The sequence below is a fragment of the Salvia hispanica genome, chromosome 3 (assembly GCF_023119035.1).
Source record: "Salvia hispanica cultivar TCC Black 2014 chromosome 3, UniMelb_Shisp_WGS_1.0, whole genome shotgun sequence".
NCBI classification, from domain to species: domain Eukaryota; kingdom Viridiplantae; phylum Streptophyta; class Magnoliopsida; order Lamiales; family Lamiaceae; genus Salvia; species Salvia hispanica.
This window is the reverse complement of record NC_062967.1, coordinates 30,456,311-30,482,779: the sequence shown is the minus strand read 5'-3', so window position 1 is coordinate 30,482,779 and position 26,469 is coordinate 30,456,311. Positions and strand designations below refer to the sequence as shown.

At 37.9% G+C, this 26,469-nt stretch overlaps 5 protein-coding genes across 14 annotated transcripts; 3 read left to right on the top strand and 2 right to left on the bottom strand.

Moving 5' to 3' along the window:
* Positions 1-46: 46 nt before the first annotated feature.
* Positions 47-4,472, top strand: LOC125216146 (vacuolar protein sorting-associated protein 26B). Of its 4 annotated transcripts, none has more exons than XM_048117781.1 (12): positions 47-197; positions 324-412; positions 515-589; positions 932-1,006; positions 1,107-1,179; positions 1,404-1,448; positions 1,722-1,833; positions 2,373-2,439; positions 3,000-3,044; positions 3,267-3,322; positions 3,708-3,883; positions 4,026-4,472. In XM_048117781.1, exons 2-12 carry the CDS (start codon positions 410-412, stop codon positions 4,202-4,204), a joined length of 906 nt encoding a protein of 301 aa, XP_047973738.1. In that variant the 5' UTR covers positions 47-197; positions 324-409; the 3' UTR covers positions 4,205-4,472. The 4 variants fall into 4 exon arrangements, with proteins under 4 accessions (XP_047973738.1, XP_047973740.1, XP_047973739.1 ...); XM_048117782.1 differs by having other exon boundaries at positions 85-197; positions 309-412; XM_048117783.1 differs by lacking the exon at positions 932-1,006.
* A 434-nt stretch (positions 4,473-4,906) lies between these two features.
* LOC125214582 (RNA-binding protein 1-like) lies at positions 4,907-10,017 on the bottom strand. 4 transcript variants are annotated; one of them, XR_007175138.1, is made up of 7 exons: positions 9,769-10,017; positions 9,278-9,399; positions 8,951-9,200; positions 8,815-8,876; positions 8,631-8,712; positions 5,868-6,115; positions 4,907-5,439 (listed from the first exon to the last, which is right to left on the bottom strand). XR_007175138.1 is itself a non-coding variant. In XM_048115666.1 (7 exons), the coding sequence occupies exons 1-6, from the start codon at positions 9,857-9,859 to the stop codon at positions 6,998-7,000; spliced, it is 711 nt and encodes a 236-aa protein (XP_047971623.1). In that variant the 5' UTR covers positions 9,860-10,017; the 3' UTR covers positions 6,624-6,865; positions 6,982-6,997. The 4 variants fall into 4 exon arrangements, 3 of the variants coding, with proteins under 3 accessions (XP_047971625.1, XP_047971623.1, XP_047971624.1); XM_048115666.1 differs by lacking the exons at positions 4,907-5,439; positions 5,868-6,115 and adding exons at positions 6,624-6,865; positions 6,982-7,101; XM_048115667.1 differs by lacking the exons at positions 4,907-5,439; positions 5,868-6,115 and adding exons at positions 6,981-7,101; positions 7,874-7,945.
* Positions 10,018-11,838: 1,821 nt separating this feature from the next.
* On the top strand, positions 11,839-14,328 carry LOC125211719 (thylakoid lumenal 17.4 kDa protein, chloroplastic). The gene is made up of 4 exons (XM_048111627.1): positions 11,839-11,998; positions 12,104-12,216; positions 12,392-12,638; positions 14,012-14,328. The coding sequence occupies exons 1-4, from the start codon at positions 11,884-11,886 to the stop codon at positions 14,233-14,235; spliced, it is 699 nt and encodes a 232-aa protein (XP_047967584.1). The 5' UTR covers positions 11,839-11,883; the 3' UTR covers positions 14,236-14,328.
* Positions 14,329-14,863: 535 nt separating this feature from the next.
* Positions 14,864-18,421, bottom strand: LOC125213346 (luminal-binding protein 4). Its single transcript, XM_048113840.1, has 8 exons — positions 18,230-18,421; positions 17,333-17,600; positions 17,036-17,250; positions 16,710-16,952; positions 16,045-16,524; positions 15,786-15,940; positions 15,613-15,695; positions 14,864-15,471 (listed from the first exon to the last, which is right to left on the bottom strand). The coding sequence occupies exons 1-8, from the start codon at positions 18,285-18,287 to the stop codon at positions 14,973-14,975; spliced, it is 2,001 nt and encodes a 666-aa protein (XP_047969797.1). The 5' UTR covers positions 18,288-18,421; the 3' UTR covers positions 14,864-14,972.
* Positions 18,422-21,315: 2,894 nt separating this feature from the next.
* On the top strand, positions 21,316-25,925 carry LOC125212769 (importin subunit beta-1-like). 4 transcript variants are annotated; one of them, XR_007174773.1, is made up of 4 exons: positions 21,316-21,463; positions 22,316-24,739; positions 24,826-25,102; positions 25,696-25,925. XR_007174773.1 is itself a non-coding variant. In XM_048113018.1 (4 exons), exons 2-3 carry the CDS (start codon positions 22,323-22,325, stop codon positions 25,022-25,024), a joined length of 2,616 nt encoding a protein of 871 aa, XP_047968975.1. In that variant the 5' UTR covers positions 21,316-21,463; positions 22,316-22,322; the 3' UTR covers position 25,025; positions 25,696-25,925. The 4 variants fall into 4 exon arrangements, 2 of the variants coding, with proteins under 2 accessions (XP_047968975.1, XP_047968974.1); XR_007174772.1 differs by having other exon boundaries at positions 25,607-25,925; XM_048113018.1 differs by having other exon boundaries at positions 24,826-25,025.
* Positions 25,926-26,469: the final 544 nt, after the last annotated feature.

Genomic DNA, 26,469 nt, shown 5'->3' with positions numbered 1-26,469 from the left:
TTAATTTTAATCCACAAAATATTCGTATCTTTAAGAAATCGAAGCCCAGATAGCAGACGAGCTTATTTTTGGTTTCATCCAAACGCGCCCTACACGTCAATACTCAGTCATCCTTGTGCTGTCATCACATCACTCGTCATCTCACATCATTTTCCCCAAATCCGATCTTCCATCAGCACATCTTATGCAAATCCAAGGTATGTATCTGATTCTACAATATCCCTTGCTTTCCTGCCTTAGGGTTTTGTGTCGAAATTTAAGCTCCTATGTGAATTTTATCACAATCCTAAAATTTTCTGATCTGTTAGTGGTTTTTGAATTAGATCTTCCGTAGCTGCACGAATGCGATCATAAACGGGGATTGAACTTCAAGTGAGGGTTTGAATTGAAACATAGTCGAATTTCCGCTATGGTGAAGTTTCAGCGCTTTGATTTAACGATAGTAATGATTAGTGTTTTCGTAGTTGCTGTTTTGGTCTGAGTTAGTGATGTGAATGCTCGCTTCTTCTTTCAGAATTATATAATTGGGGCGTTTAAGCCGGCATGCAGCATTGCTGTTTCATTCGGTGATGGGAAATCTCGAAAGCAGGTTTTATTGGATTTGATTTCTATTACGGTTGTGTATTTGCGTAAGTTGAGAAGGAAAATTGAGACTTGAACACGTTTAGCTCTAGCTTGTACCTATTGTTGGTTTCTAAATTGATGAGGACAGTTGTGATTGCTTAAAGGGGATATAAAATTTGGGTGGTATTTTTGCATCGAAGTTGCTTTGTTAGTGCGGTTGTTTTTATGATTGTTGTATGCGGCAGCCATTTGTGTGTTGTGAATTGTGTTGGTAAATTGGTAAATGCGGGAATCGGCTTTCTTGTGTCGAGTTGGATGCCGGAGTGCTCAAGTTCGATTTTTTTGCTTGTGTACTCTCGAAATACAGGTGGCACTGAAGAAGGATAATGGTAAAACAGTGCTAATCCCTGTCTTTCATAGTCAAGATACCATATCTGGGAAGGTATCTGCTCTAGTGTGTTTTGCCAATTTTGTTTCGAGATTTGTGCTTGGATTTTTCAGTGTTTGATCGTAGTGACGTGAATTATGCATTGGGTTTTCAGATATCCATCGAACCGATTTCAGGGAAGAAGGTGGAACACAATGGTATCAAGGTCGAGCTCCTTGGTCAGATTGGTTAGTGTACATTCTTACGTCACTGATGTTTATCTGATTCAGCGTGTGTAGTTTATATATTCGGTGTTAGAAGCCAGTGCTGTATCACAAGTCAAATTGGCTAGTGATCTTCTTCCCAATCAAAAGAGAATGATGTAATAAAGAAGTTGAAAATCCAAAAAAGTATCATCCTGACGTCCTCAATTTTTGACTATGTTGATCCCTATATTTTTTTGTGTTTGCAGAAATGTACTTTGACAGAGGAAACTATTACGACTTTACTTCCCTAGGTAAGAACATATAACGTGGTTTCATCTTGAGAGCATCATACACTAGTTTAGTACATCATCAACAGCCTAATCTACATTCCTTCTTTCAATATAGTATGCTATATTTGCATCTCTCTTCATAAATTAGAGCATAAATTTTCTAACAATGGCACCTGCTTCAGTATCCAGACAATATTGAAAGCAGTACCATGCCATGATATTAAAAGCTTGTAAGCTGGATTATTCAACCATTTAACTATGTTGTAGTATAATTTTCTTTTAATGTACACACAGTTCGTGAGCTGGATGTTCCTGGAGAGATATATGAGAGGAAAACATTTCCCTTTGAATTTTCAACTGTGGAGATGCCATATGAGACATATAATGGGACGAACGTGCGGCTTAGGTGAGTTCGCAGTTGAGAACAAATTGTTCAACACGACTTACTCGCTGTCTTTACTGTTCATGCATCTGAGAAAAGGATCTATCGCTTTCATTTTGCACTCTGTTCTAAAGAAGAATACAATTAGCTAAGGAAAGAGAGTTTTTAATTCATTTATTTATTCATAAACTATCCTACTTCCTTTTTTGACTGATGATCATTTAGCTTGCCTGCAAGTATCAAGTGTGTTTTTTTTATTAAGTTCTGAATGGAACTTCATATTTATTTCAGATATTTTCTCTATTTTGGGTTTCTGACAACGTTAATTTTCTAAGATTTAGGGATTGTCATCTTATATAGTTATTGAAGCTTTTGCATGTCAAAGCTCTCAACTGAATTACTCTAAATAATGAATTATGTTGCAACAGATAGATTGTCATAAAGAGCATATTATTGTGTTTGGGTTTTTTTGCATGGTCTGCTTTTGCTTTTTGATGTTTTTTTATCTTTGAAGTTTCATCAGTTATCAAGCCAATTTGTCACAAATTCTGTGTGTATTTCAGGTACGTCCTAAAAGTCTCAATAAGTCGGAATTATGGTGGAAGCATAGTGGAATACCAAGACTTCGTGGTAAAAACCATATTTTATGGACCTACTAAAACATTCATGTTACCATTATGGAATGTCTTCCAAATTTTAGGGACATTAATAGTTGTTTGTGCATTCTTTTGTAAAATTTTCTGTTAAATAATAATTTAGATACAGTCGCATGCCAGTATGCAGATAACGTAGTTCTTCTTTAGAGTTATCTGGAACTGGGAGGAAGTATCCATAGAAGCAACTCTTTATGAAGTTTATTTTTTCTTGACTTGCATCTATCACAAGGTATACTACTAGTTAAAATTCTTAGTGCGATATCATTATAGGAGTATCTTTTAACCTCTAGGATGATGGTATTATCAAATACGAGTACTATATTCAGACCTTGGCGGCTTGGCCTAGTCCCGAAATACACTCTGATCGTCTGTAGAATGTTGAAAATTTTATGCTCAAAAGGGCCGTTATTGCAGGAAGTAGTTTCCTAATTTTCATATTCTCTTGCTCTGATCCCTCTTTGTCATTGAGGTTTTCATACTATCTTTATTTTTATAATCTAGTCCGGCTAATTATTATCATTTGACACTGTTCAGGTTCGGAATTATGCTCCTCCTCCATCTATTAACAACAGCATTAAGGTATTGTGTTATTATTCAATTTACATGATTTGGTTTGCTTTTTAACGGTTATGAAGCTTAAGAGAAAACTTTGGAAAACACTCGACTTCACCATTTTATTATATACTCTATGCCTCCCTCACAGAGAGATTCTCAGTGTTTTTTCTTACTGATAACATAGTCCAAAATCTTCTCTTTTTTCTTACTGATAACATAGTCCAAAACCTTCTCTTTTGATTGTAGATGGAAGTTGGGATTGAGGACTGCCTTCATATTGAGTTTGAATACAACAAGAGCAAGTAAGTTCCTACCCACATTTGATTAAACTCCGGCTTATGTGTTTCTATCTGGACAAAGCTACATAATGCATATAAAAAGATCCATTAATGCCTTGATTCTAGCTTCTTGCACATCGATTTGCCTTATTTCTTAGTCTGTTTTTTGGGGATGGGGTGGCTCAACCAAGATAGAGAATACACCTCTTCTACGAAAGAATCTGTAGAAATGGGCCACTCACCCCTTAAAAGGCCTTGGGGGGGGAGGCAATATATAGATGAGATAGGACTATCAACAAGTCAATGTGGGACAAGAATGTTTTTTTTTTCAACAATCCTTCGTTAATTCTGTGTCCTACAGAGACTGTGCATAATGATAATCTGCTAACTGACAATTCTGAATATCCAGGTACCATTTAAAAGATGTCATTGTTGGCAAAATATATTTTCTTCTTGTAAGAATCAAGATTAAAAACATGGATCTTGAGATCAGACGCAGAGAATCAACAGGATCAGGGACGAACACGCATGTCGAGACTGAGACACTTGCGAAGTTTGAACTGATGGATGGCGCTCCAGTCAGAGGTATCTTTGTTACTTTTCTTTGTTTTGTGAACCTGCTTATGCTTAGAAGCAAAAGCTTGACCGGTTACATTCAGTGGAGATTTGAATCGGCTGTCAATAAAATATCCTATTTGTTCGATGATCGCATCATTTGCTTTGGCAGGTGAATCAATTCCTATCAGATTGTTCTTAAGCCCGTATGAGCTAGCTCCAACATATTCAAATATCAATAACAAGTTTAGTGTGAAATACTATCTCAACCTTGTCCTTGTTGATGAAGAGGACCGCCGATATTTCAAGCAACAAGAGATCACAATGTACAGGCTTAGTGAGACCTCCTGATTTAACTGAAGATTGGATTGACTGCTTTGTTGAGTCTTGTTATTTGAGGAGGTGCAGGTAGTGATCTGGCTTCGTAGAGGACGAGAACAACCGTGTCTTTTTTTTGTTTGTTTTTGTTTTTAAAATTTCGTAGCTGTCGTGTAGTCGATCTCTGAGCAAAATACATAAATCTGTATAGAGGAGGATTCTGTAGATGGAGTTTTGTGCTGACCTCTGATTTATGTTTTAAGACGATGACTTAGCTAGGAGGATTGATGCTATTTCTTGAGATTTTGTTTAAAGTCCTAGATTAGCTGAATTTTTTACTACTTGATGAGGGCTCTTTTTATAAATTGTGCTTGAATTTCAGTACTACTTGAGTTATGGGCTTTGCCAGTCTTTGTTAGACGATAAATGCACTCTCTGTCCCTCTCTTTGCTTTATTATCCACTTCACACACCAAATAGCATTATATAAAATCCTGTGTCATGGGATATAACAAGAATTGTACATGTTTCTTTTATTTTCGGCCTATTCATATACCACATTTTCCTTTGAGATATTTTGTTCGAAAGTAACACATTTTTTATATTTAAAAACAAAAACATAGCACCCTCTATTTATTCTAACATATTTTATTTTTTCTCTACTTAACACTAAATAACATTGCATAAAATCTGTTGCTAAAAAGGAAATGTTTTAGAATTTGAACGAGACACGGAGTACAAGTTTCTTTTGATATTCAAAAGAGAATAAATGCAAATTCAATTTCTTCACATTCGTATTTTGTGAATTTTAGTCAACGTATTTTATGTTTCCGGCGCCAAGAAGTCATTACAAAGCACAACATTGCATCATGAAAACATATATTTCCAAAAACAAAGAAAACACACACTTTCCGAATCTTGATTTTAATTTCACTACAACTCCAAGCAACCCAATCCACCATTGGCTCTGATCAATGATGTATAATGCTCTTCTAGCACCTGACCGTGCCAGTCAAAACCATCTTGTCAGCTGCTGCTGTGCACCTTCTGAAGGTTTCCGCACTGTCCGCACGTGCATTCGCAGCACGGAGGCATCATTCCGCCTTTTGGAGGTGCAGTCAGTGATGGTACCCAGGCAAAAAAGATGGCCCCGCCTTGTCAAAATTCGTTGGATACAATCTTGATCTTGATTGAACACGTGCAGCTGCAAAACGGCTGAGGAAGCTGGTGCAGCAGTTCCGTGCCAATGAACTCGCCTCGCTACTCAGCCTGCAGGAGAATACATTAGGAGCAAGGCTGTTTTCTTTTTCACAAAATAGCCAACAATTATTAGTAAATCAATTGTTGTGTTATAATAATGATTTGCCATGAAGAAGCACACTTCTTTCATGAGATTGAATCTCATGACTCAATCCTAGATTACATCTCATTATTATTGTCTACCAAACTGAACATCAACTAAAGGTAGTGGCAAATCTAACAAATACTCCCTCTGTCGCATTCAATTTAAGATTATCATTTTTTCTAAAGACATGAGATTTTAAATAGAGTTGAGCATATAAAGTAGAGAGAAAAATATAATTGAATATTTTAACAAGTGAAGAAACAAAATTTATTCTAAACATGGAAATAGAACTTCAAGTAAGGACAAATTAGAAAAAAAATGACATCTTGAATGTGATAGTAGGAGTACTCACAATAAAACTATCCACCAACATGGCATTGCACTCGTTGCTGCCTATTTTTGGAACCGGTCTGTGGATGTTGTTCCGGATTTGGAATAGAAACGTCCAATACCGGTTCCGACTCAAAACCGGCGAACAATGTGTCGTCTATGATTTGCAGGCGAACAATGTGTCGTCTATGAGTTGTTGGGGATTCTTTGAGTGGAAAGTTCACTTGGTGTGTATCAAAGTGCATATGCTTACTTGAGTCAGGGTTGTGCCTTTGTCAGGTGCAAGTCAATGGATTAGAGAAAGTGCTAAGGCATTTCATTACCATTAATCTGTATGAAATTGCTTAGATCAATATTATAGTTCAGAACAGTGAATGTTGCATTTTTGTTGTTGTTATGTGGTGGAGTAGTTCTATTTAAACCATCAATCAGCCACTAACTTTCTATATCGTAGAATACTCTCCAGCCATACAATACTATTATTCTTAATTCATAAATGTGACATCAAAATTTCCAATTAGTATGGATAGAAAATCATTTGGGTCGTGCAAGGTACGAGTGTGATACTAGTTTAGAAGTTCTTAGAAATAGTTAACTAATTTAGAAGTTCTTAGAAAGTTTATAGAAATAGTTAGATCTCAAATTTAAAAGTTCTTAAATATAGTTAGATCTAAAATACAATAAATGCACACAAATATTCAAATAAGAAAAAATTGCAAAACACCAGATGCAGCTTTTCTAGTTTCCTAACTAAGGATGGGAAGTAAGAGCCGCCATAGATTTTAAAAGCAATAATTTTCAGCAATCGTAAAACGTAGGTAAATTACAGATGCAACATAGTACTCTAGTAAAGATGAAAGACATGAAATTGATGTAAAAGGGGAGATGCTAAGGCAAAGAGCCTCAAATGCAAAATGTCCCGATTTGCGCAAAACGTCTAGGTCCTAATTGAAGCATCTGAACGTCTCACGAAACTCCAAAGCTGCGATAGACACGGTGTGTAAATCTCCTCACTCAGTCCTACACAAAAACGTTTTTTCATGTTTAGAATGTTTAATTGATCGCGATCAGCTTTCGGTAAAACTGTGACGTCCACTAACAATATATGGTTAAACGCGGATGAATAGTATTTTCACCTGTCGAATCTCAATCTCAACGTTTCCCACGATGCCCACCCCCTGACCTTGCACCGGGAAAGCGAGCGAATTGGAGCCTTAAGTGTGTCGAGTCGCGGTCATGCTCATCGAAATTGTAACCTGCAAGATTTAGCTCGATGTTTTATGTTGCCAACTAGCGTCGCTTCAAAATTACAACGAAAACCTGGGGACGTCACGGATCGTAATTCGTATATAGCTTAATTAACTACTTACTTATCGAATACGCCCGTTTAAGCTAATAATGCAGTCGAATATGGAAATTTTGGGGAGTAGAATAACATTTTGTTCAAAAGGTATGGAGAGAATTCAAATTGTGGCCATGAGATACGAGAATGAATTTGCATTGCCTATACAATTCAAATGCAGAAATTCAAAAAATTGATGCACGACTTTATTTAGTTGATATGGTTTAGGTCGGCCTATGTAAAATTATGTTAGTACTTCAATATATCGAAAATTTCGTAATTCTGTGATAAGATAAAAATGTAATAAACAAGATTAATATGAAGTTCGTATATCAAGAGTTCAAATTAATGCAAGAGTATTATTTAGTTTATAGATTCTAATGGTTTTTCACTTATTCATCAAAATGCATCACTATGACTGCTAGTAATTAACTTAACTAAAGAATAACGCCTTTGCTCAAGAATATCATGGATAAACTAGTAAGAGTTAGTAAATTATCAAAATTCTTCGTGCGACAGCCTTGGACCAATTATTTCATTAGGTCATTATATCGGGTAATAGCTGCATTATGACCACCAACACGAATCGGTATGTCCAAGTCCAAGTGTCGAACCATCTCTTCTTCCATACTGCACCAAGAAGCTCATACGAAAAGCTTACGACATGGGCTAAATGCCTAGGTTACCTATCGGGTACAAGGCAGAAGCCTGGCTGCTTTGTAAAGGCTACAAAGCGAGTACACCAAATCCAGATTCTCCTGCCAAGCTCAGTAGTATAAGTTCCACAACGTTAAACCCTCAAACCATGACAACTCGGAGGTGCTGTGGAATTTAACATTTGCCCTTGGCTAGACTATGGCTTATAAGAGCGCACAAAAAAATAGAGAAAAAAAACTAAACCAACAACTTCAATGGGTTGATCTCCGTGCAGAAAGGAGTAGTTGGATGCAAAGCCGCAGGTGCTTGACCCCATGCAATTCCAGCAGAGTCTTTATAATTGGGGATAATCCAAGATCACACATTTTACGGAGCGTGTCAACTCTTAAGGGAGGAGTAAGAAGTCGTGCGAATGATGGTTCCAGGTAACTATGAAGTCCTATGGTCAGCTTATGTAAAGTATAATTTGTCACTGAGTCAACAAAGAGGTCACTATGCAAAGTAGTTTCACGCAAAAACAACATCTCCAGATCCCGGTTCCCCAGGTTCCCATCAAATTCCATTCCCCTGAAGTTAAACGAATCCCAATTGTGTAACACATAATGGTCAATGGTCATAACTCCAACATCCGTAACACAATTTAAAAAAAAAACAGAATCCCTTACTATGAACTCAAACTCAAAGATAATATTATTGAAAGAAGGGAAGCGATGACAAGACTAAGATGCATCTAACCCAAAAATAGTGTAATCAAGGGGAAATCATGAGGCAATTACTCAATCGTACCTTGTATAGCATCCATTGCAGTGGCTGCATGAGCCGGGCTCTGAAAATCAACAAAGCAAAGCACCAGAGGATCACCACCAGACTGCACAGGTTCAATTTTAAACAGCGTGATTAAACTAAAAAGTAAAAAAGAGAATAATGGAAATAAATACAAAATTATAATATAAAAAAATCTCTTTCTTACATGTCTTGATTCTTTAGTTACTAGCCTTACTTCCTTGTAGCCTACAAATGGACGAAATATATCTGCAAATGAGAGTAAAGGAAGAAAACTAGTACTAAAGTATAATAAGCGAAGCCGTCTCCAACAGAAAGGATACGGGAAACTTCCCTGCGAGTGCAATTCGCAGGCAAGCCCTCCACAAACAAGGTGCTGCTAGCATCAGGAGGAAGAGGAATTTCAGGCCGCCCTCCAACTCCCAAAGATTGGTTTTTTGCAGCTGCAGCTGCGGCTGCTGCTGCGGGGTTTGACCCTACAATTCCTAACGCACGTGGATCATCAACATGATGACGTCCTCCGAGTCCACTGCTCATAGACCGTCCAGACTCACTGGCGTATGACGGCATTTGCTGGTACATTGAACCACAGTTTCAATACATGTTTAAATGCAGTAATCATAAACTAAGGGAGGATTCAAAGAGCATACCACACTGCGGAGGTAGCGATCATATGTTGCATTCATGGTGTCCGTATCTCTAATAACACGCAGTCCAGCCCTATCCTCGTCACGGCCATAGTAGCCTGACATGTCAGGTCCACTAGGCAAATCTACATGATGAAGATTAAAGATAAAAACGGTCAAATATCAAACTAACAAAGATAAAAACTTAAGGATTTTACATATACCAAAACCACAGATTCAAATCATGACAAAAGTATCAAAAGATTAACTTTATCAGCTAAGCTATTTCCTACAACTCCATACATATAACAACAGAATTGCGACAAATCACGATTTCTACTATGCTAAAATAAATAAATTAAACTAAATCAAAGATCAATTGCATAAAACTTCTCCTTCAATCCATCTTCTCATACTCCAAAACCTAATAATATTTCCAACAAATCGAAAAATTCAAGTAGAAAAGAACATAGATTCACAGCGCAAGAGGGATGAAGTGCTAAATAGAGATATACCAGAATCAGTACGGGGTCGTTTAACCACGTGAGGGGGAAGCGCAGCTGGCTGCTGCCTACCCTCGCCGTACCTCCAATAAGCATCCGCCATAACTGATATCGATGAATCAGCTGGATAATTGGATGCAGTTGGCTGAAATTAGGGCTTTGGATTCTGAATTTTGCTCTTGAACACAACGAAGAAGAAAAAAACCTTTCTTTTTAGTTCGTACGGGAAGGAATTGAATAAGTGCTTTTTTTCTATTACGCTATGGGCTCGAATGGTTTTGAGTTTTGACTATCTATAATTTGCCATTTAATTTTTTTTGTATATTTATTAAATTATTATATTTAAACTAAAAACAAACTATTAAAATTTTACAAATACATAATTTCAATCTAAAATTATTGAAAGTAAAAATTACTGAATTGCTGAAATAATATAACATGGTCAAAATAAATACAAATTCATAAATTACTGAAATCATAATTGTTTATCCAAATTGATCGACAAAACTTTTGTATTCTTGCCCAGTCATCGCTCCCTCCGACGTATCCTTTGACAATGTTTTGTGGTATAAGTTGACCAACATTGTGTGATTGAATCCATTTTGTCGGCCACACTATTTGTAAGAGCACCAACAATGGGGTCCAATCGCAAGGGCCGAGCGATCGGCCCCCCATTATCTGTCATAGGTCATCATTGTGGGGTGGGAGCCCATCTCTAGTTCTCCACACTCCCCAACGCCTCTGCTCCTGCGCCGAGTGATCGCCCCAGCCGATGGCATATCGGCTCCGCATCGGCCCTGCGATGGACCTCCTTGCGGGGGCTCGGGCTGATGATGAAGCCGATATCCCCTTTTATAAATTTTTTTAAATTTAATTCAATTTTTAATCCATTATATATATCCCATTCTCCACAATTAATATTCATTCATTTCTAATCTCAATTTCAATTTTACTACTTCTCTCCACTGTGATATGAACTTCAGCAACGAGGTGTCCGACATGAAGGGGAAGAAGAAGGAGACAGTCGGGAAGGCGTCTGAAGCTGGACGGACGATGAGTACCTACTCCACAGAGGAGTTGATTACTCTTACTCATTGTTGGAGAGAGGTCTACGAGGACCTGATTGTAGCAAACAATCGCGAGGGCGGTTTCTGGGGGCATATCACGAAAAGATACGAACAAGTAAAGCCTGAGGACCCAATTGTAGGCAACAATCGCGAGGGCAGTTTCTGGGGGCGTATCACGAAAATATACGAACAAGTAAAGCCCGCCCCGACACACCAGCTTGACGATCTACGCAAGCATTGAAAACGCTTGGTGTATGAGTGTGTTAAACTTCACAATTTCTACGATGGCAATGTGAGAGGGTTCAAGTACTGGAAAATATATCTGCAGTGATTGCCCCAAATTCATAGGGTTAATGGGTCGTGTCGGGGAGGATGAGCCGAAACCCGAGTGCTTCTGAGGTTGTGCTTCCGTTGTTTTTTTTATTATGTATTCTATCTTTATCTTAATTTTTTATTTTTTTAATGTATAATGTTTTATTTTGTTTTTAAATGAATTTTTTTTTTGCCATATATACGTTGTCTTTTAATTACACAAACAATTAAAAGAGAAATATTAAAAATAATGATGATATGGAAATGAGATGAGCTATGATGTGACAGGATAAAGTAGAGATATGTTATGAGATAGCTCTGTAGATAGGCCTCCATGCTGGTGCTCTAAGAACTAAATTGCGAATGGACAAAAATACCAGTCCCACTTGTGGAGGCATTTTCGGACGAAAATAGTGCAAAAGGAGCGGCAATGAAATAAACAACGTAATTCTTAAAATTGTGTTGCGGGCGAATGAAGAAGTGATAAAAATGTAAAATTTTGGTATGATCTCGGAGCAACTGATATGATTAATATTTGGTATAGTATTTTTGGTGGAGCAATCGTGAAAACAATCCAAGCATTAATCAATAGTTTCATGGGTTCGTTGACCATTTCGAATTATAAACTTGGATCATATACCACTTGTTTTTTTGGCGCTATCCACCCAAAGCTTATTGCCACGCAAGCAGAATTCGTTGATATGGATAAGAAACCAATGAGAGCGAAACAAAAACACAGAGATAGAAAATGGCGACTCTCTCAATTCATCTTCAACAAAGGGCCTTCCCTCCCTCAACTTCCTCTCCCAAACCCTACCATTCTGCATCCACTCTTCACCTGCCTACCAGAATTCGATGTTCTAGTAAGTATACGAATGCATTTTCGCCCAATTCAATATGCACATGATTGCATGCTCTGTATCTAGATTCAGCGCTGAACTTCATTTCTGATTGAAATTTGTGCGCAGATGCAACGGATAGTTCGAAATCGTCGAATTTTAAGGAGCTTAGGAACGTAGCTTGTGGAGTTCTCGCTGTTTGGGCCGTCACCGCTGTTTCACCCGTGATCGCTGCAGGCCAGGTTCATATTTGATGAGTCATTTTCGTATGAATGAGTGTAGTTTAATTTGCTTTGATTGATGCATATTTCTTCAAGATAAACGCTACATTTTGTTCTACATAGTTCTCTTCATTTTCACTGATTTGGGAATTGGGATACAATGTGTGTTGATTTGTGGGGTTAATTGGTATTGTAGCGGTTGCCTCCGCTGTCAACGGAGCCGGATAGGTGTGAGCGTGCATTTGTTGGTAACACGATTGGGCAGGCAAATGGGGTGTATGATAAGCCGCTGGATCTTCGATTTTGTGACTACACCAACGAGAAATCGAACCTCAAGGGGAAGACTTTGTCTGCGGCTCTCATGTCTGATGCCAAGTTTGATGGGGCTGATATGACTGAAGTGGTGATGTCGAAGGCTTATGCTGCAAGAGCTAGTTTTAAGGGTATGCATTTCTTTTTCGCTTCTGCTTGTTTTGTTGCCTTTCATCTCTTAAGTTGCATGTATTATTGATGGTTGTGTCGCCATCAATGGAGCAAGTTTCTCATATTGTGTGGCTAAATTTAGTTGTGCGTTGGAATGTTCATCGGGATTAGCTCTCTCTGTGTTGGCAATGCTAGGATGTATGTAAAATCAGGGCTCTTGGAATGTAGAGCAGTCAAAAAGGCTGCTCCACCAGGTATATATGATCAAATTGAGAGTGAGTTATAATCTCTTAGGACTGCGTAGTATGGATATTGCCTCACATTCGGACAAGGGGACAAACTAGTGTAACATCTATGTATCGTTTTTGCATCTTGAACTAGAGAAACAGTTGATTCAGGCTCATGTGTAATCATAGTTCGCGTGGGAAGTAGTTTTGAGCTACTTGGATTGATAGGCTTAGCCTCTTGTGTCACCTTCAATGGAGCAAGTTTCTCATACTGTCGGGCTAAATTTAGTGATGCATTGAAATGTTGATCATGATTAGCTCTCTATTTCTTGGCAATGCTATGTTATATGTAAAATCTTGTTCTTGAAATGTAGATCAGTCAAGACAGTTTCTTAAGGCTGCTCTACCGGATATATATGATCAAATACAGAGTGAATAATACTAATCTCTTAGGACTGCGTAGTATGGATCTCGCCTCACATTTTGACAAGGGGACAAACTAGTGCAACATCTATTTACCCATTTTGCATCTTGAAGACTTAAAGTACGGAGACTGTTGAGTCAGGCCAGATTCTGGTTTTGTTGCAACTACTCAGGAAGGAAGTAAAATACTTAGAAACAGGTCAAGCTACCTGGTACTATATATCAAATAGACCGTGAGTAACCTCGTGTTATGGATCTCGCCTCACACTTAGACAAGGGAACAAACTAGTGTAACTTCTATGTATCCATTTTGCATCTTGAACTAGAGAAACAGTTGATTCAGGACAGATTCTGTTTTTGACCTTGGGAAGGAAGTAAAATACTTAGAAACTGATCAAGCAATCTTGTTTGCTGTCTGTTTCTTTTTTCATCACACCCCCTTTCTTTTTTCTTTTTTATCTTCGAAGTTCGAACTATAGAGACGGATAGTTTTTTTAGGATATTTTTTTACTGTTTCTCCTGTAAAATAGGATACGATGATCTAAGACCTTTCGAAGTTACCAAGTGTATAATTTTCGCATTTCCTTTTACTGAAGTGATTCGTGATCTTGTCATAACATTGCTTTGCCGGTTTGCCCTTTCGCCTTATCCAAGATCATGTCTAACATTCATGCGGAAATATATTTGAGCATGTTTTCCATGTATCCGAACAATGCTGCATCGATATTTGATACTTGTTGCAGGCACGGACTTCTCGAATGCTGTTCTGGACCGTGTGAATTTTGAGAAGGCCGATCTCACGGGAGCGGTGTTCAAGAACACTGTGCTATCAGGGTCAACTTTCGACGAAGCTCTGATGCAAGATGTGGACTTCGAGGACACCATTATCGGTTACATTGATCTTCAGAAGCTTTGCGTAAACAAGACTCTTAATGAAGATACAAGAGTGAACTTGGGTTGCCGGTAACTTGTTTCTGTAAATTTCCTTCACTACTTTTTTGCTATATTTATCATTTGGTATAAGAGATTGTGTTTCTTATCAAAGATTGTGTTTTTCGAACCCCTCTCATAAAGTAGTACTCCACTACTTTTGTAAAATGTTTTTAGGCGTCTAGTTTTGGAACATTATTGTCGTATATATTTTTATAGGGAAAATTGTTTATCAAACTACAATTTTGGTTGACTTTAGGTCAATTTAATAATTTTTTAATCCTGCAAATTGAATCATAATTTTAAAATTATTCTGTAAAAATCTAAATGCTGAATGCCTACCTAAATTTGTGTAAACCTAAAATTAAGTAGTTAAAGGTGCAAATAAAGCGAAAAAAAAAACTGACATTAATTGATATGATGAAACAAAGTCGGTTTAAACCTACCAACAACGTTTTAAAGAACCAACGAGATTTGTCCATGTCATACTTTTAACGTAATTGACAATTGTCTAAAAAAACACTAATGATGAAACATTAATGCCCATGTATGCGAGCATCTTACGATTTGTAGTAAAATTATGGTTTATTTTGTGCAAATAAAAACATGGATCACAACTACGCCCTAAATCATTTTGAGAAAAAAATGCAAAATAATACAGCGAATTAAGGGATCGGAGTCCTCATCAAAACTTTGTAAAACGAAGTTTAATTCACCAACATCTCTGAATAATGAAAATCGAGACCTAAAATAAAACACCTACTGTCTTGTCTTCTACAGTTCATCGTGGGCATCGTCTTCATCTTCGGCTTTGTCACCACCGGGGGCGCCTCCTGACCTCTGGTACACAGCAGTGATGATAGGATTGCACACGGCCTCAACCTCCTTCAGCTTCTCGTCATACTCCTCCTTTTCGGCGTTCTGGTTGTCGTCCATCCACTCGAGTGCCTCCTTCGTCGCTGCCTCAACCTTCTCCTTCTCGTCCGACTCCAACTTGTCGGCTAGCTTGTCCTTGTCGTTTATCTGGTTCCTCATGTTGTAGACATATGTTTCCAGGCTGTTCCGGGCGTCAATTCTCTCCTTTACCTTCTTGTCTTCCTCGGCAAACTCCTCAGCTTCCTTCACCATCCGTTCAATCTCTTCCTGACTCAGACGACCCTTGTCATTAGTGATCGTGATCTTCTCTGATCGCCCGGAGGCCTTGTCTTCTGCCTTGACGTTCAGGATACCGTTTGCGTCGACTTCAAAAGTGACTTCAATTTGAGGGGTTCCCCTGCTCCCAAAATTATGAAGTTAGAAACAGTAATTACAAAACACTATTATTTCTCCACTAATCGCACTAAACAACAATAAATAAAAACTCGTGTCAAACAAGAAATATGGTCATGGGAGTAGATAAAAACAAGATGCAAACCTTGGTGCTGGGGCTATTCCGGTCAGGTCGAATTTCCCGAGCAACCTACAGTCCTTTGTAAGGCTCCGTTCACCCTCAAAGACCTTTAAACAGCACGATTTTCACGTTAATTTTTTCAGAAAACAGCAAGGCGGACCAAAATACTTGAACTTCTCAACAAACAATTTGTATACCTGGATTGTGACAGTAGTTTGTTGGTCCTGGTAAGTAGTAAAGGTTTGTGATTTCTTGGTCGGAATGACAGTGTTTCTTGGGATCAATTTGGTCATCACTCCTCCAACGGTTTCGATACCAAGGGTCAATGGAGCCACATCCAAGAGAAGAATATCTAATGCAAAAATGAGACAGTTAGTGAAAAAAGCTTCAACCACAAACTTTCTTATTGACCAGCAGTAGTTATTTTGTCAAAGGTGTTATTATAAGGGCAAGTACCTTTGGTCTCGTCGCCTCCCTCACCACTCAAAATTCCTCCTTGGACAGCAGCACCGAAAGCAACAGCCTCATCGGGGTTGACACCCTTGTTGGGCTCCTTGCCATCGAAGTAGTCCTTGAGAAGCTGTTGGATCTTGGGAATCCTAGTACTTCCACCAACAAGAACAATTTCATCAATTTGGCGCTTTTCAAGACCAGCATCATCCATGGCCTTCTTAACCGGACCCATGGTCTTTCTGAATAGATCATTGTTCAGTTCTTCAAAACGGGCCCTTGTAAGAGGCTCGGAGAAATCTATGCCGTCAAAGAGAGACTCAATCTCCACACGGACCTGGTGCTGGCTACTCAAAGATCTCTTTGCACGCTCACATTCTCTCCTCAATTTGCCAAGTGCTCTGTTGTCCTTGCTGATGTCCTTACTGTGCTTCTTCTTGATCAACTTAATAAAGTATTCCATCACCCTCTGATCAAAATCCTCACCTGAAGATGCAATAAAAAATTGTTGATTGCAGAATACAATGAATAGAATGAAGTTCAAATTTCTCCTACGCTCTTAGAAATCAAGTTCCTTCATATTGATGGTTTATCAAATAATTTTATGTAATGCTTCATTAGTAAACTATAAAAGTGCAAATTGACCTTAAAAAAAACACATTTCAGCTTACCTCCCAAATGGGTGTCTCCGTTTGTTGCAAGAACCTCAAACACACCATTATCAATGGTCAAGATACTGACATCAAAAGTTCCACCACCAAGATCAAAGACAAGAATGTTCTTTTCTCCACCTTTCTTATCCAAACCATAAGCAATTGCTGCTGCAGTTGGTTCATTAATAATTCTTACAACATTCAAACCAGCAATCATGCCAGCATCTTTAGTAGCCTGCCTCTGGGCATCATTGAAGTAAGCTGCAAAAGAGAAACAAAAAAAGAGTCAGTAATGGCACAATGTTCTAACCCCCACTTACAAGAAATCTAGCACTAATTCTTACCGGGAACAGTGACAACAGCATCCTTAATTTTCTTCCCAAGGTAAGCCTCGGCTGTTTCCTTCATTTTTGTCAATATCATGGCACTGATCTCTTCAGGGCTGAACACCTTGGTCTCACCATCCTTAATCTTGACCTCAATGTAGGGTTTTCCATCCTTGCTCACAATCTTGTATGGAACAAGCTTCATGTCCTTCTGAACTTCTTTATCCTCAAACCTGCGAAGGAGCATTAGTTAAGTCACTTTTGCAGTACATAACAACAGATCATGAGAACAAAAGAAATCGAAGGGGAAATTACTTTCTGCCAATAAGTCTCTTGACGTCAAAGATGGTCCTCTCGGGATTAACAGCTGCCAAATTCTTGGCAGCTTCCCCAATCAACCTCTCACTGTCGGTAAATGCAACCCACGAGGGGGTGATGCGGTTACCTTGATCATTTGCTATAATTTCAACATGACCATTCTTGTACACACCAACACATGAGTAAGTTGTACCAAGGTCAATGCCGATAACTGTTCCAATTTTAGGAGCCTCCTCCGCTGCTATGGCACACGCAAATAAACTCCCTGTTCAAAGATCAAACATGACTAAAGTTAATTAGAGCTAATATTAATGACTATAAATCCTACGATAATCCTTAAAATCCTCAGAAAGTGAAGGACCTAAGAGAAAATCAAAATAAAATCCGCCAACAGCATTTTCATGATTAAATTGTTACAGCTCGCAGCAATTCATTTTGCTCCTGGCAATGTGACATTGACATATTCTGGTAATTTAAAATACGTCAACACATTATTAACACTTCCAGTCCACGCATTCAAGCTTTCCATTAACTAAAACGTACTGCAAAGAAACCTAATTGCATCAACCACTTATCTCCGTTTATAAAAATGGAAAATATTATTTTAGCATCGTCAAATTAATCTCTAATCACAATCATGCGTCATATAATCACGTTTTTGCAGTGAATCTAGACAATAAAAGGAAATTTGATTTCTCCAAGCTCATCTGTACAGTATATCAGATCTAACATGAAACCACCACGATGTGAACTAATACTACGAGTTTCGACGCAGGAGATCATAACACCTCCAAGCAAAAACAACGCCAAATCCAGGATTCTAAATAGACGGAACCGCTAAATCTGAGCTAGAAAATAAATCTGAACAGAGAGAAGAATGAACGCGATTCTGACCTAGCAAAACGATCCCGAACAGAGCAGAAGATGCGCGTTTCTTCAACGCACCAGCCATTGCTGCGAAGCGCGACAGTCGGATTCGCCTTCCTCGCCTTTGTATATAAAGATGTGTTGTAGTTCTCTTTTTTCTTCTCTTTCGTTCTCAGCTGATTGTTTTTTCTGAGTGCTGTGTTATGGAATTCTGAATCTGAGATGCTAAATAAACGGTGAGAGCTTAAATACCAACTCCGCATCAGAGATAGCTCGTCATCGGAGATGACGTGGACCAATCACCTCTCGAGTGTGATTCATCACTTTTTCTGGAGCTTAAACTGCATGAATTGTGTCACTTGTGCTTACGTGGACCAATTGGAGAGCATCTTCGTGTCAGGTAATCCGACGTGGACCAATAGAATTTAGAGGTGAATGTTGGGCTTTTGCATTGAAATCGTCGGCGTTGGGCTTTTGGGCTTTGCATTGAAATCGTCGGCGTTGGGCTTTTGGGCTTTGCATTGAATCGTGTTGGTGTCCACTTTAATTCAAAGTTACGAAAACCTTAAACGCGCTTACTGATGGGCCCTGATATTGGCCTATTCCAGAAACTTCTAAAGTTCATGGAGCGAGGATTTAGAGCATCCAAAAGTATGAATGAGAGATAATTTGATGTGAAAAGTGGATGATGAATGTGTGTATTTATAGATGATTTTGGGATTAAAAAAAAAAAAAAAAATTCACAAAAATCCAAAAAAAACGTCTATAAAGGGCTCTATTTTTTTGAAAATCCAAAAATATATTTTTTTTAATTTTTTGGTATTATTTTGAATTAATTATGAATTTTTTTAAAAAAAAATTAAAAATCGAATTTGCCGTTGGCCAATAAAAACACGCTACGTATGGCTGCTCAGCGGCACGGACGAACGAGCTCCAGCGGCGGACGGACGAGCTCTGTCCAGCGGCACGGACGGACAAGGCGATGGACGAGCACCGCTGCGGATGCTCTTACTCCCTCCGTCCCAAATTAAGAATTACTTTTTGCCATAAAAGTCCATCCTGGTTTTAGAGTCACTTTTAGAATTTTCCATATTTGGTTATACAACTTTACCCCATTTTTCATCAAAATTACATAAATATGTCATTATCTACATTAAAATAAATCAAAACAAAAATCAAAAGTCAAAAGGGACCCACCTTCAACCAACTTCACCATCTCACTTCATTTATTACACACTCTATCATTTCATTTCATTTATTACACACTCCAACATCTCACTTCATTTATTACATACTTCAACTCTTTCTTAAATTCCGAGCCATGACAATAAGTGACTCCAAATGTGGGACAGATGGAGTATTTTTTATATACTCCTTCCATCCCCAATAATTTATTATCATTTGATGGCATGAGTTTTAGAAAATGTAATAAAAAATTGATTGAAAAAGTTGGTAGAATACGAGTCTTACTTTTTACTTTTTTTCGTCTTCAAAAAATATACAGTTTGGGTTCGTCACAGATTTTAATGCAAAATTGGTAAAGAGAGAGACATGTAGAGAGACAAAGTAATTAAAGTATTGTTAGTGGAGAATGAGTCTACCTCAATAAAGAAAGAAGAATTTCCAAAATTAAAAAGTGTATAATCTTGTGGGACAAACTATAAAGGAAATAGTGCATATTATTGTTGGACGGAAGGAGTATTAGTTTTATAAAAAAATATGAGTGAGAATGTGTTAGTTAAATGTGAGATCCACTACCAAAAATGAGAAAAGTCAAAAGTGATATTAAAATTTTGGGAACGGATAAAAATGAAGATAAGTGATAAATTTTTAAGAACGAATGGAGTACTAATTTTATATTGGAATATGAGGTGATTAGTTATTGGGCCGTCAAGTCTACTTATTAGAAATAGAAAAATGTAAATGTGAATAGACGTCTCGAATGACAATATATGTAGTTTATTCAATGAGGAGCCAAATACCTTTGAAAATTGATGATTATCATTTTCGAATTATAATTTTGTGTTGATTTCTTATTAGTCATGGAGTATAATTTATTAAGCTAGAAATCAATGGTCTCGAATGACAATATATGTAGTTTATTCAATGAGGAGCCAAATACCTTTGAAAATTGATGATTATCATTTTCGAATTATAATTTTGTGTTGATTTCTTATTAGTCATGGAGTATAATTTATTAAGCTAGAAATCAATGGTGTGATGTATTAATGTTCATAATTTCATAAACTCGAAATAGTGTGAAATGTGATGACGTGAAACCCGAAGTGGATGAAATCACTGATGACAAAACATCGTATGAATGATACATGCATGCAAGATTTTACATAATCGAATTCCTAAGCAGTACAGAGTTTGGAACACAGTACAGAATTTGGAACACAAAATAAATAATGAATAAAGATCGAATATTGAACAAGCTAACAAGATACTAGAAAGAACTTAATTGATTGAATTGAAATGAGAATTATCGTTTCTTTAGCTAGGAGAACAACGAGGAAGATCAAACTAGTCACTGACTAACACTTAGCTAATTAAACCCTTCAAGAACCAACATCGACTAATTTGATCGCACAATTGGGATTAAATCATGTGACTTAAATCCAATCGAACGGTTCTTGAAACTTCGAGTTGCTCTTTAACTCATTGTTCAACATACCGATTCACACACACTGATCCGAGCTATCAGATAACTACTGTCAAAAGACAAAAATGGCGTGGTCGTCACATCCATATAATTAACAAGGTAAGTGATTTGATAGTGTTGAAAAAAATACGAAAATATAAGTAAACTATCTAAAATGGAATAGAAAATACATCACCCGTTCCACAATAAGAGTCGCATTTTACCATCTCAGTTCGTCTCATAATAAGAGTTATATTTTACTTGTATCATAAATAGTAAGTAGATCGTCACATTCTGTTAACTCACTCCACTCTTACTATTATAAAATTAATATAAAAATGGACCAATATTCCTTTAATTTTTCGAACTATTATTTACCTTTCTTAAAATTACCTCTATTTAGGCGGAGGGAGTAACCCAACTGTTTACACATACAAAAGATACGTGAGTTTATACAGATTACAGCATCCGTTCTTCTCTCTTTCAACACACAAGTCAGCAACCGTCTTCTCTCTCTGACAGCTCTTTGTTGGTGTTTCCAATGCGTCGCTTTTGAATGATCCGATTGAGGAGTGAATTATCTCTTCTTCGCTTTCGCGAATACTTCATTTCCCTAGGTAATATGGTTTCAATCGCTAGAATTTTACTTTCCCGCTGTTTTCGTGTGCGTTTTTGCTGCGTTGGGATTGAGTAAAGTTTAGCGCAACTAGAGGATACTTGAGCTACTTACTGCATTTGTTTGATTGATTAGCTAACGTTCGGAGCTGAAAACTGATGATCGACTGTATTGCTGATTAAATTTGATTTTTGGAACTGTAACTTATCGAGTCCGTATTTGGAGATCGAGCTACTGTTTCTTCGGCAGTTGATGTTTTACTTTAGTGTGGATTAGGCTGTGTATTTTTTTCATCTGATTTCGTAATTATTTTTAGGTGAGTTTATTTAGGGTACGTGTTTTTTCCATTACTTTGTTTGATGATGACAAATGAAGTTTTTCTTGAATTTTGGAAGTTTGACTTTCAATATGTTGCATACTTCATGTGGTGCATCGAAAATGAATTTATATTTTCCATCCGTTAAATTTGTTTGAAACGAACAATTAGGTGCATTTGTAGTGGTAATGGTGAGTAATTTTGTTGTTTTAAGAACTGCCAAAGGGTTTACTTATTCAGTTACTTTGGTGGCAGATGAGGTTTGATTTTATGTGGTTTTTGGTGTATGATGGACTCCACAAAAATATTGAGCCTTACTTGTATTCTAGCTGATTTCTGGGCTGTCAAAGGAAATATTCACAATATTTTGCATGTTGGCTTGTACTATATTAGACACCATGTAATATATGTGCTGGATATATTTTTCATTTGCTTATTGGAGTTCTACTTCTCATGCCCTCATTTTGCAATTAATCCATCCATCGCATTAGTAAGTGCCTTGATATTCTAACTTGACGCACATGTGGAAATTTGCAGGGAGAATATGGCTATGGAAGTCACCCAAGTTCTTCTGAGTGCACAAGCCTTTGATTCAACAGTAAGGAAACATGCAGAAGAAACCTTGAAACAGTTTCAGGAGCAAAATCTTCATGTGTTTTTATTATCACTTTCTGGAGAGCTTGCTAGTGAGGAGAAGCCTGTTGAAAGCCGTAAACTAGCAGGTTTAATTCTTAAAAATGCATTGGATGCAAAGGAACAGCAAAGGAAGTATGAACTTGTGCAAAGATGGCTATCACTGGACATGGCTGTGAAGAGCCAGATCAGGGCATTCTTGTTACAGACGCTCTCCTCTAATTCACCTGAAGCCAGGTCAACGGCATCACAAGTCATTGCAAAGGTTGCAGGCATCGAACTGCCTCAGAAGCAATGGCCTGAGCTCATAGGTTCCCTCTTGTCCAATGTTCACCAGGTTCCTCCTCGTGTTAAGCAAGCTACCCTTGAAACACTTGGATACATGTGTGAAGAAATTGTTCCAGACGTTATTGACCAAGATCAAGTGAATAAGATACTTACTGCATTGGTTCAAGGCATGAATGCAAATGATGGTAGTACGGAAGTCCGGCTTGCTGCCACTAGAGCTTTATATAATGCTCTCGGATTTTCCCAAGTTAATTTTTCTAATGATATGGAACGTGATTACATTATGAGAGTTGTTTGTGAGGCCACACACTCAACAGAGGTTAAAATTCGGCAGGCTGCATATGAGTGTTTGGTTTCTATTGGGTCAACATACTACGATAAATTAGCTCCATATATTCAAGTTATTTTCAACATCACATCAAAAGCTGTCAGAGAAGATGAGGAACCGGTGGCTCTCCAGGCAATTGAATTTTGGAGCTCAATTTGTGACGAGGAAATTGATCTTTTGGATGAGTATGGAGGTGAGGTTACATCAGATTCTGACGTTCCTTGCTATTATTTTATAAAGCAGGCAATACCTGCGCTTGTTCCAATGTTATTGGAGACACTTCTTAAGCAAGAAGAAGATCAAGATCAGGATGAAGGCTTTTGGAATATTTCAATGGCTGGTGGAACATGCCTTGGTTTGGTGGCCCGAACAGTTGGTGATGACATTGTACCGCTTGTAATGCCGTTCATTGAAGAAAACATTACTAAAGCTGATTGGAGGCATAGAGAAGCTGCCACCTATGCATTTGGTTCAATATTGGAAGGTCCTTCACCTGACAAACTAACCCCTATTGTGAATGTTGCTCAAAATTTCATGCTCACTGCTTTGACTAAAGATCCAAATAGCCATGTAAAGGATACAACTGCTTGGACCCTGGGTCGAATATTTGAGTATCTCCATGGCTCAATTGCAGGGACACCCATTATTACACCAGAAAACTGCCAGCAGATAATCACCGTTCTCCTTCAGAGTATGAAAGATGCTCCTAATGTGGCTGAGAAAGCTTGTGGTGCTCTCTATTTTCTAGCCCAAGGATTTGAGGATGTGGGCGCAACATCACCTTTGACACCTTATTTACAAGAAATCATCCAGTCCCTTCTAAATGTCAGTCACAGAGAGGATGCTGAGAAATCACGACTTCGGACAGCTGCCTATGAGACTTTAAATGAGGTAGTGAGGTGTTCCACTGATGAAACAGCCCGCTTAGTAGTGGAACTTGTTCAAGTCATCATGACTGAACTTCACAACAGTCTTGAAGCACAGATATTTTCATCTGACGCGAGAGGAAAACAGAACGATTTGCATGGCCTTCTTTGTGGGTGCTTACAAGTCATAATCCAAAAATTGGGGGCTTTCAAAACCACTAAATATGACTTGATGCAATGCGCCGATCAGATTATGAATCTTTTCCTACGAGTATTCGCATGTAGAAGTGCCACTGTCCATGAGGAAGCAATGCTTGCCATAGGTGCTCTTGCCTACGTGTCTGGTCCTAGCTTTGCAAAGTACATGCCAGACTTTTACAAGGACCTAGAGATGGGACTTCAGAATTTTGAGGAGTACCAAGTCTGTGCTGTCACTGTTGGCGTTGTGGGGGATATCTGCAGGGCGTTGGAGGATAAGATTCTGCCTTACTGTGATGGAATGATGACTCTGCTTCTCAAAGATTTGTCAAGCAACCAGTTGCATCGGTCTGTGAAACCTCCAATCTTTTCTTGCTTTGGAGACATAGCACTAGCTATTGGAGAAAATTTCGAGAAATATTTGATGTATACGATGCCAATGCTACAGAGTGCTGCAGAATTGTCTGTTCACGCATCAGGTGTTGATGATGAAATTATAGAGTATACTAATCTTCTAAGGAATGGGATTTTAGAGGCATATTCTGGGATACTTCAGGGTTTCAAGAACTCTCCGAAAACCCAACTCCTAATTCCGTACTCTCCTCATATCCTGCAATTCCTGGATAGCTTGTATCTTGAACAAGATATGTGAGTAGAATCTGATCTTCTCAATGCAACTCATCTAGGTTTGTCTCTTCTACAGCTAATTCTTCAATTGTTTCATGTTGATACAGGGATGATATTGTGATTAAAGCTGCTATTGGTGTCCTTGGAGATCTAGCAGATACTCTGGGAAGTACTGCTGGTACTCTTATTCAGCAATCTCTGTCAAGCAAAGACTTTCTAAATGAATGCTTATCTTCCGATGACCATTTGATTAAAGAAGCTGCTGAGTGGGCCAGGCTGGCCATTAGTCGTGCTATATCCGTTTGAGGTGGTGTTCACTTGGTTCATATTGCCTACCTGCATTCATATGGTCGTGTCAGATAAGGTCAAAAGTTAGACAATCAGGTGTGTCATGCGAGATCATTGCAATTACTAGACAAGAAAAGGCATTCTACTTTCTGTTGTTGCTAACGCATGCATCAACATCATGGGGTTTGGGTTCCTTTCATTTGCCTTGGGGGGGGGGTTGGAAACAGTGGTGGTAATGGCTTCTTCATTGAGAAAATGATATGACATGAGGCTGGACGGTGATGTCTGATTCGTTTAATATACAAGTGATGCTGCATGCTTTTTCTGATATTGGCTTGGTTGTTTTTATTGGGTGTCGGTGATGAGATGCGCCCCCATCTCATCTTGGTGCTGCATGTTTGGTCTAGTGGTCACACAGACTGAGCCATGTATGAGTTTTCTTCCCATGATTTAGAAACCAGTCGTTGCACCATCTTTCTTCTTCATCTTTTTTGTCCAAATTTGCAGTTCATTTTGATTATACATTTTTAATATTTCATTAGGTGGCATACAATCTCAATCATCATTGTAACTATGGATTGTTGCCATCATATTTTGTAGAGAATTCCATTTGCATTTTCAGATTTCACACGGGTGATCTTGTCAAAATGATGTCTTCGAACTTGCTCGTTGCTCTTCTGCTCATACAGGTACAGGCTTCATTCTCGTCAAAGTCGAATGGGAAATGCTTTTTTGTCTCTTGCTTATCTCCTAGGCGTCATAGCAATACATAGGAGTATAACATTATCTATATTCTATATATGGTAAATGGAGTATGATTTTCCCCTTGTGTAGTGTTAGAACTTCTCTTTGTAAAGCTTGTGAATGATCCAAAATTGTCAAGTTTAATTTCTGAATTTGTTGAAACTCTTGAGTTTAAGTGTGCACTATTTTATTGCATATGCTGTGAATTTCTTTGTTAATGGTTTTGAATTCCTTTATTAAAATATACTCATTCTTTAGTATGTGTATTCGTTATGCATTGTTAGTGTCTATGAAAAGAATTTCTAAACGCTAACAACGCATAACGTCAGTATATCAAATCTTACCATAACGCTATCAGTGACGTCAATATATTAAACAGTACCATAAACGCTAACAATGTAGTTACAAAAGTTCAAACAGACACCTAGCATTATTCATTGTCCCACTACTTTTCATCATTTTTTGATAATTTTTAATTTAATGTAAATATCAAATTGTAATGTTTTAAATTTTTTTAAAACAAAATGCATATCTACACATCCATTTAATACTCCACTAAAATGTACTATTAAGCTCATAATTTAACATCATATAGATCTACTAGCAAAAACATAAAGATTGATATTCATCAAACGTACTAATTCCATATATCTCTATAAATATTAAATTTCAGCACTACTTTTAGGTTCTGCATATTTATTCAGTGGGCCCAAGTCAAT

What these genes read in the sequence shown, in the direction of transcription:
- LOC125216146 (XM_048117780.1), top strand. Translation starts at nt 848, where the DNA reads ATGCGGGAATCGGCTTTCTTGTGTCGAGTTGGATGCCGGAGTGCTCAA. An exon ending in CTATTAACAACAGCATTAAG is followed by an intron (nt 3,045 to 3,266) that starts GTATTGTGTTAT and finishes TTTTGATTGTAG; the next exon opens with ATGGAAGTTGGGATTGAGGA. An exon ending in TTTGAATACAACAAGAGCAA is followed by an intron (nt 3,323 to 3,707) that starts GTAAGTTCCTAC and finishes CTGAATATCCAG; the next exon opens with GTACCATTTAAAAGATGTCA.
- LOC125214582 (XM_048115666.1), bottom strand. Translation starts at nt 9,859, where the DNA reads ATGGCGGATGCTTATTGGAGGTACGGCGAGGGTAGGCAGCAGCCAGCT. An exon ending in CACTCGCAGGGAAGTTTCCC is followed by an intron (nt 8,877 to 8,950) that starts GTATCCTTTCTG and finishes TCTCATTTGCAG; the next exon opens with ATATATTTCGTCCATTTGTA. An exon ending in TAACTAAAGAATCAAGACAT is followed by an intron (nt 8,713 to 8,814) that starts GTAAGAAAGAGA and finishes GAACCTGTGCAG; the next exon opens with TCTGGTGGTGATCCTCTGGT.
- LOC125211719 (XM_048111627.1), top strand. Translation starts at nt 11,884, where the DNA reads ATGGCGACTCTCTCAATTCATCTTCAACAAAGGGCCTTCCCTCCCTCA. An exon ending in TACCAGAATTCGATGTTCTA is followed by an intron (nt 11,999 to 12,103) that starts GTAAGTATACGA and finishes ATTTGTGCGCAG; the next exon opens with ATGCAACGGATAGTTCGAAA. An exon ending in CCGTGATCGCTGCAGGCCAG is followed by an intron (nt 12,217 to 12,391) that starts GTTCATATTTGA and finishes TTGGTATTGTAG; the next exon opens with CGGTTGCCTCCGCTGTCAAC.
- LOC125213346 (XM_048113840.1), bottom strand. Translation starts at nt 18,287, where the DNA reads ATGGCTGGTGCGTTGAAGAAACGCGCATCTTCTGCTCTGTTCGGGATC. An exon ending in AAACTACTGTCACAATCCAG is followed by an intron (nt 15,696 to 15,785) that starts GTATACAAATTG and finishes TGCTGTTTAAAG; the next exon opens with GTCTTTGAGGGTGAACGGAG. An exon ending in GGAATAGCCCCAGCACCAAG is followed by an intron (nt 15,472 to 15,612) that starts GTTTGCATCTTG and finishes TTTTGGGAGCAG; the next exon opens with GGGAACCCCTCAAATTGAAG.
- LOC125212769 (XM_048113018.1), top strand. Translation starts at nt 22,323, where the DNA reads ATGGCTATGGAAGTCACCCAAGTTCTTCTGAGTGCACAAGCCTTTGAT. An exon ending in TTGTATCTTGAACAAGATAT is followed by an intron (nt 24,740 to 24,825) that starts GTGAGTAGAATC and finishes ATGTTGATACAG; the next exon opens with GGATGATATTGTGATTAAAG.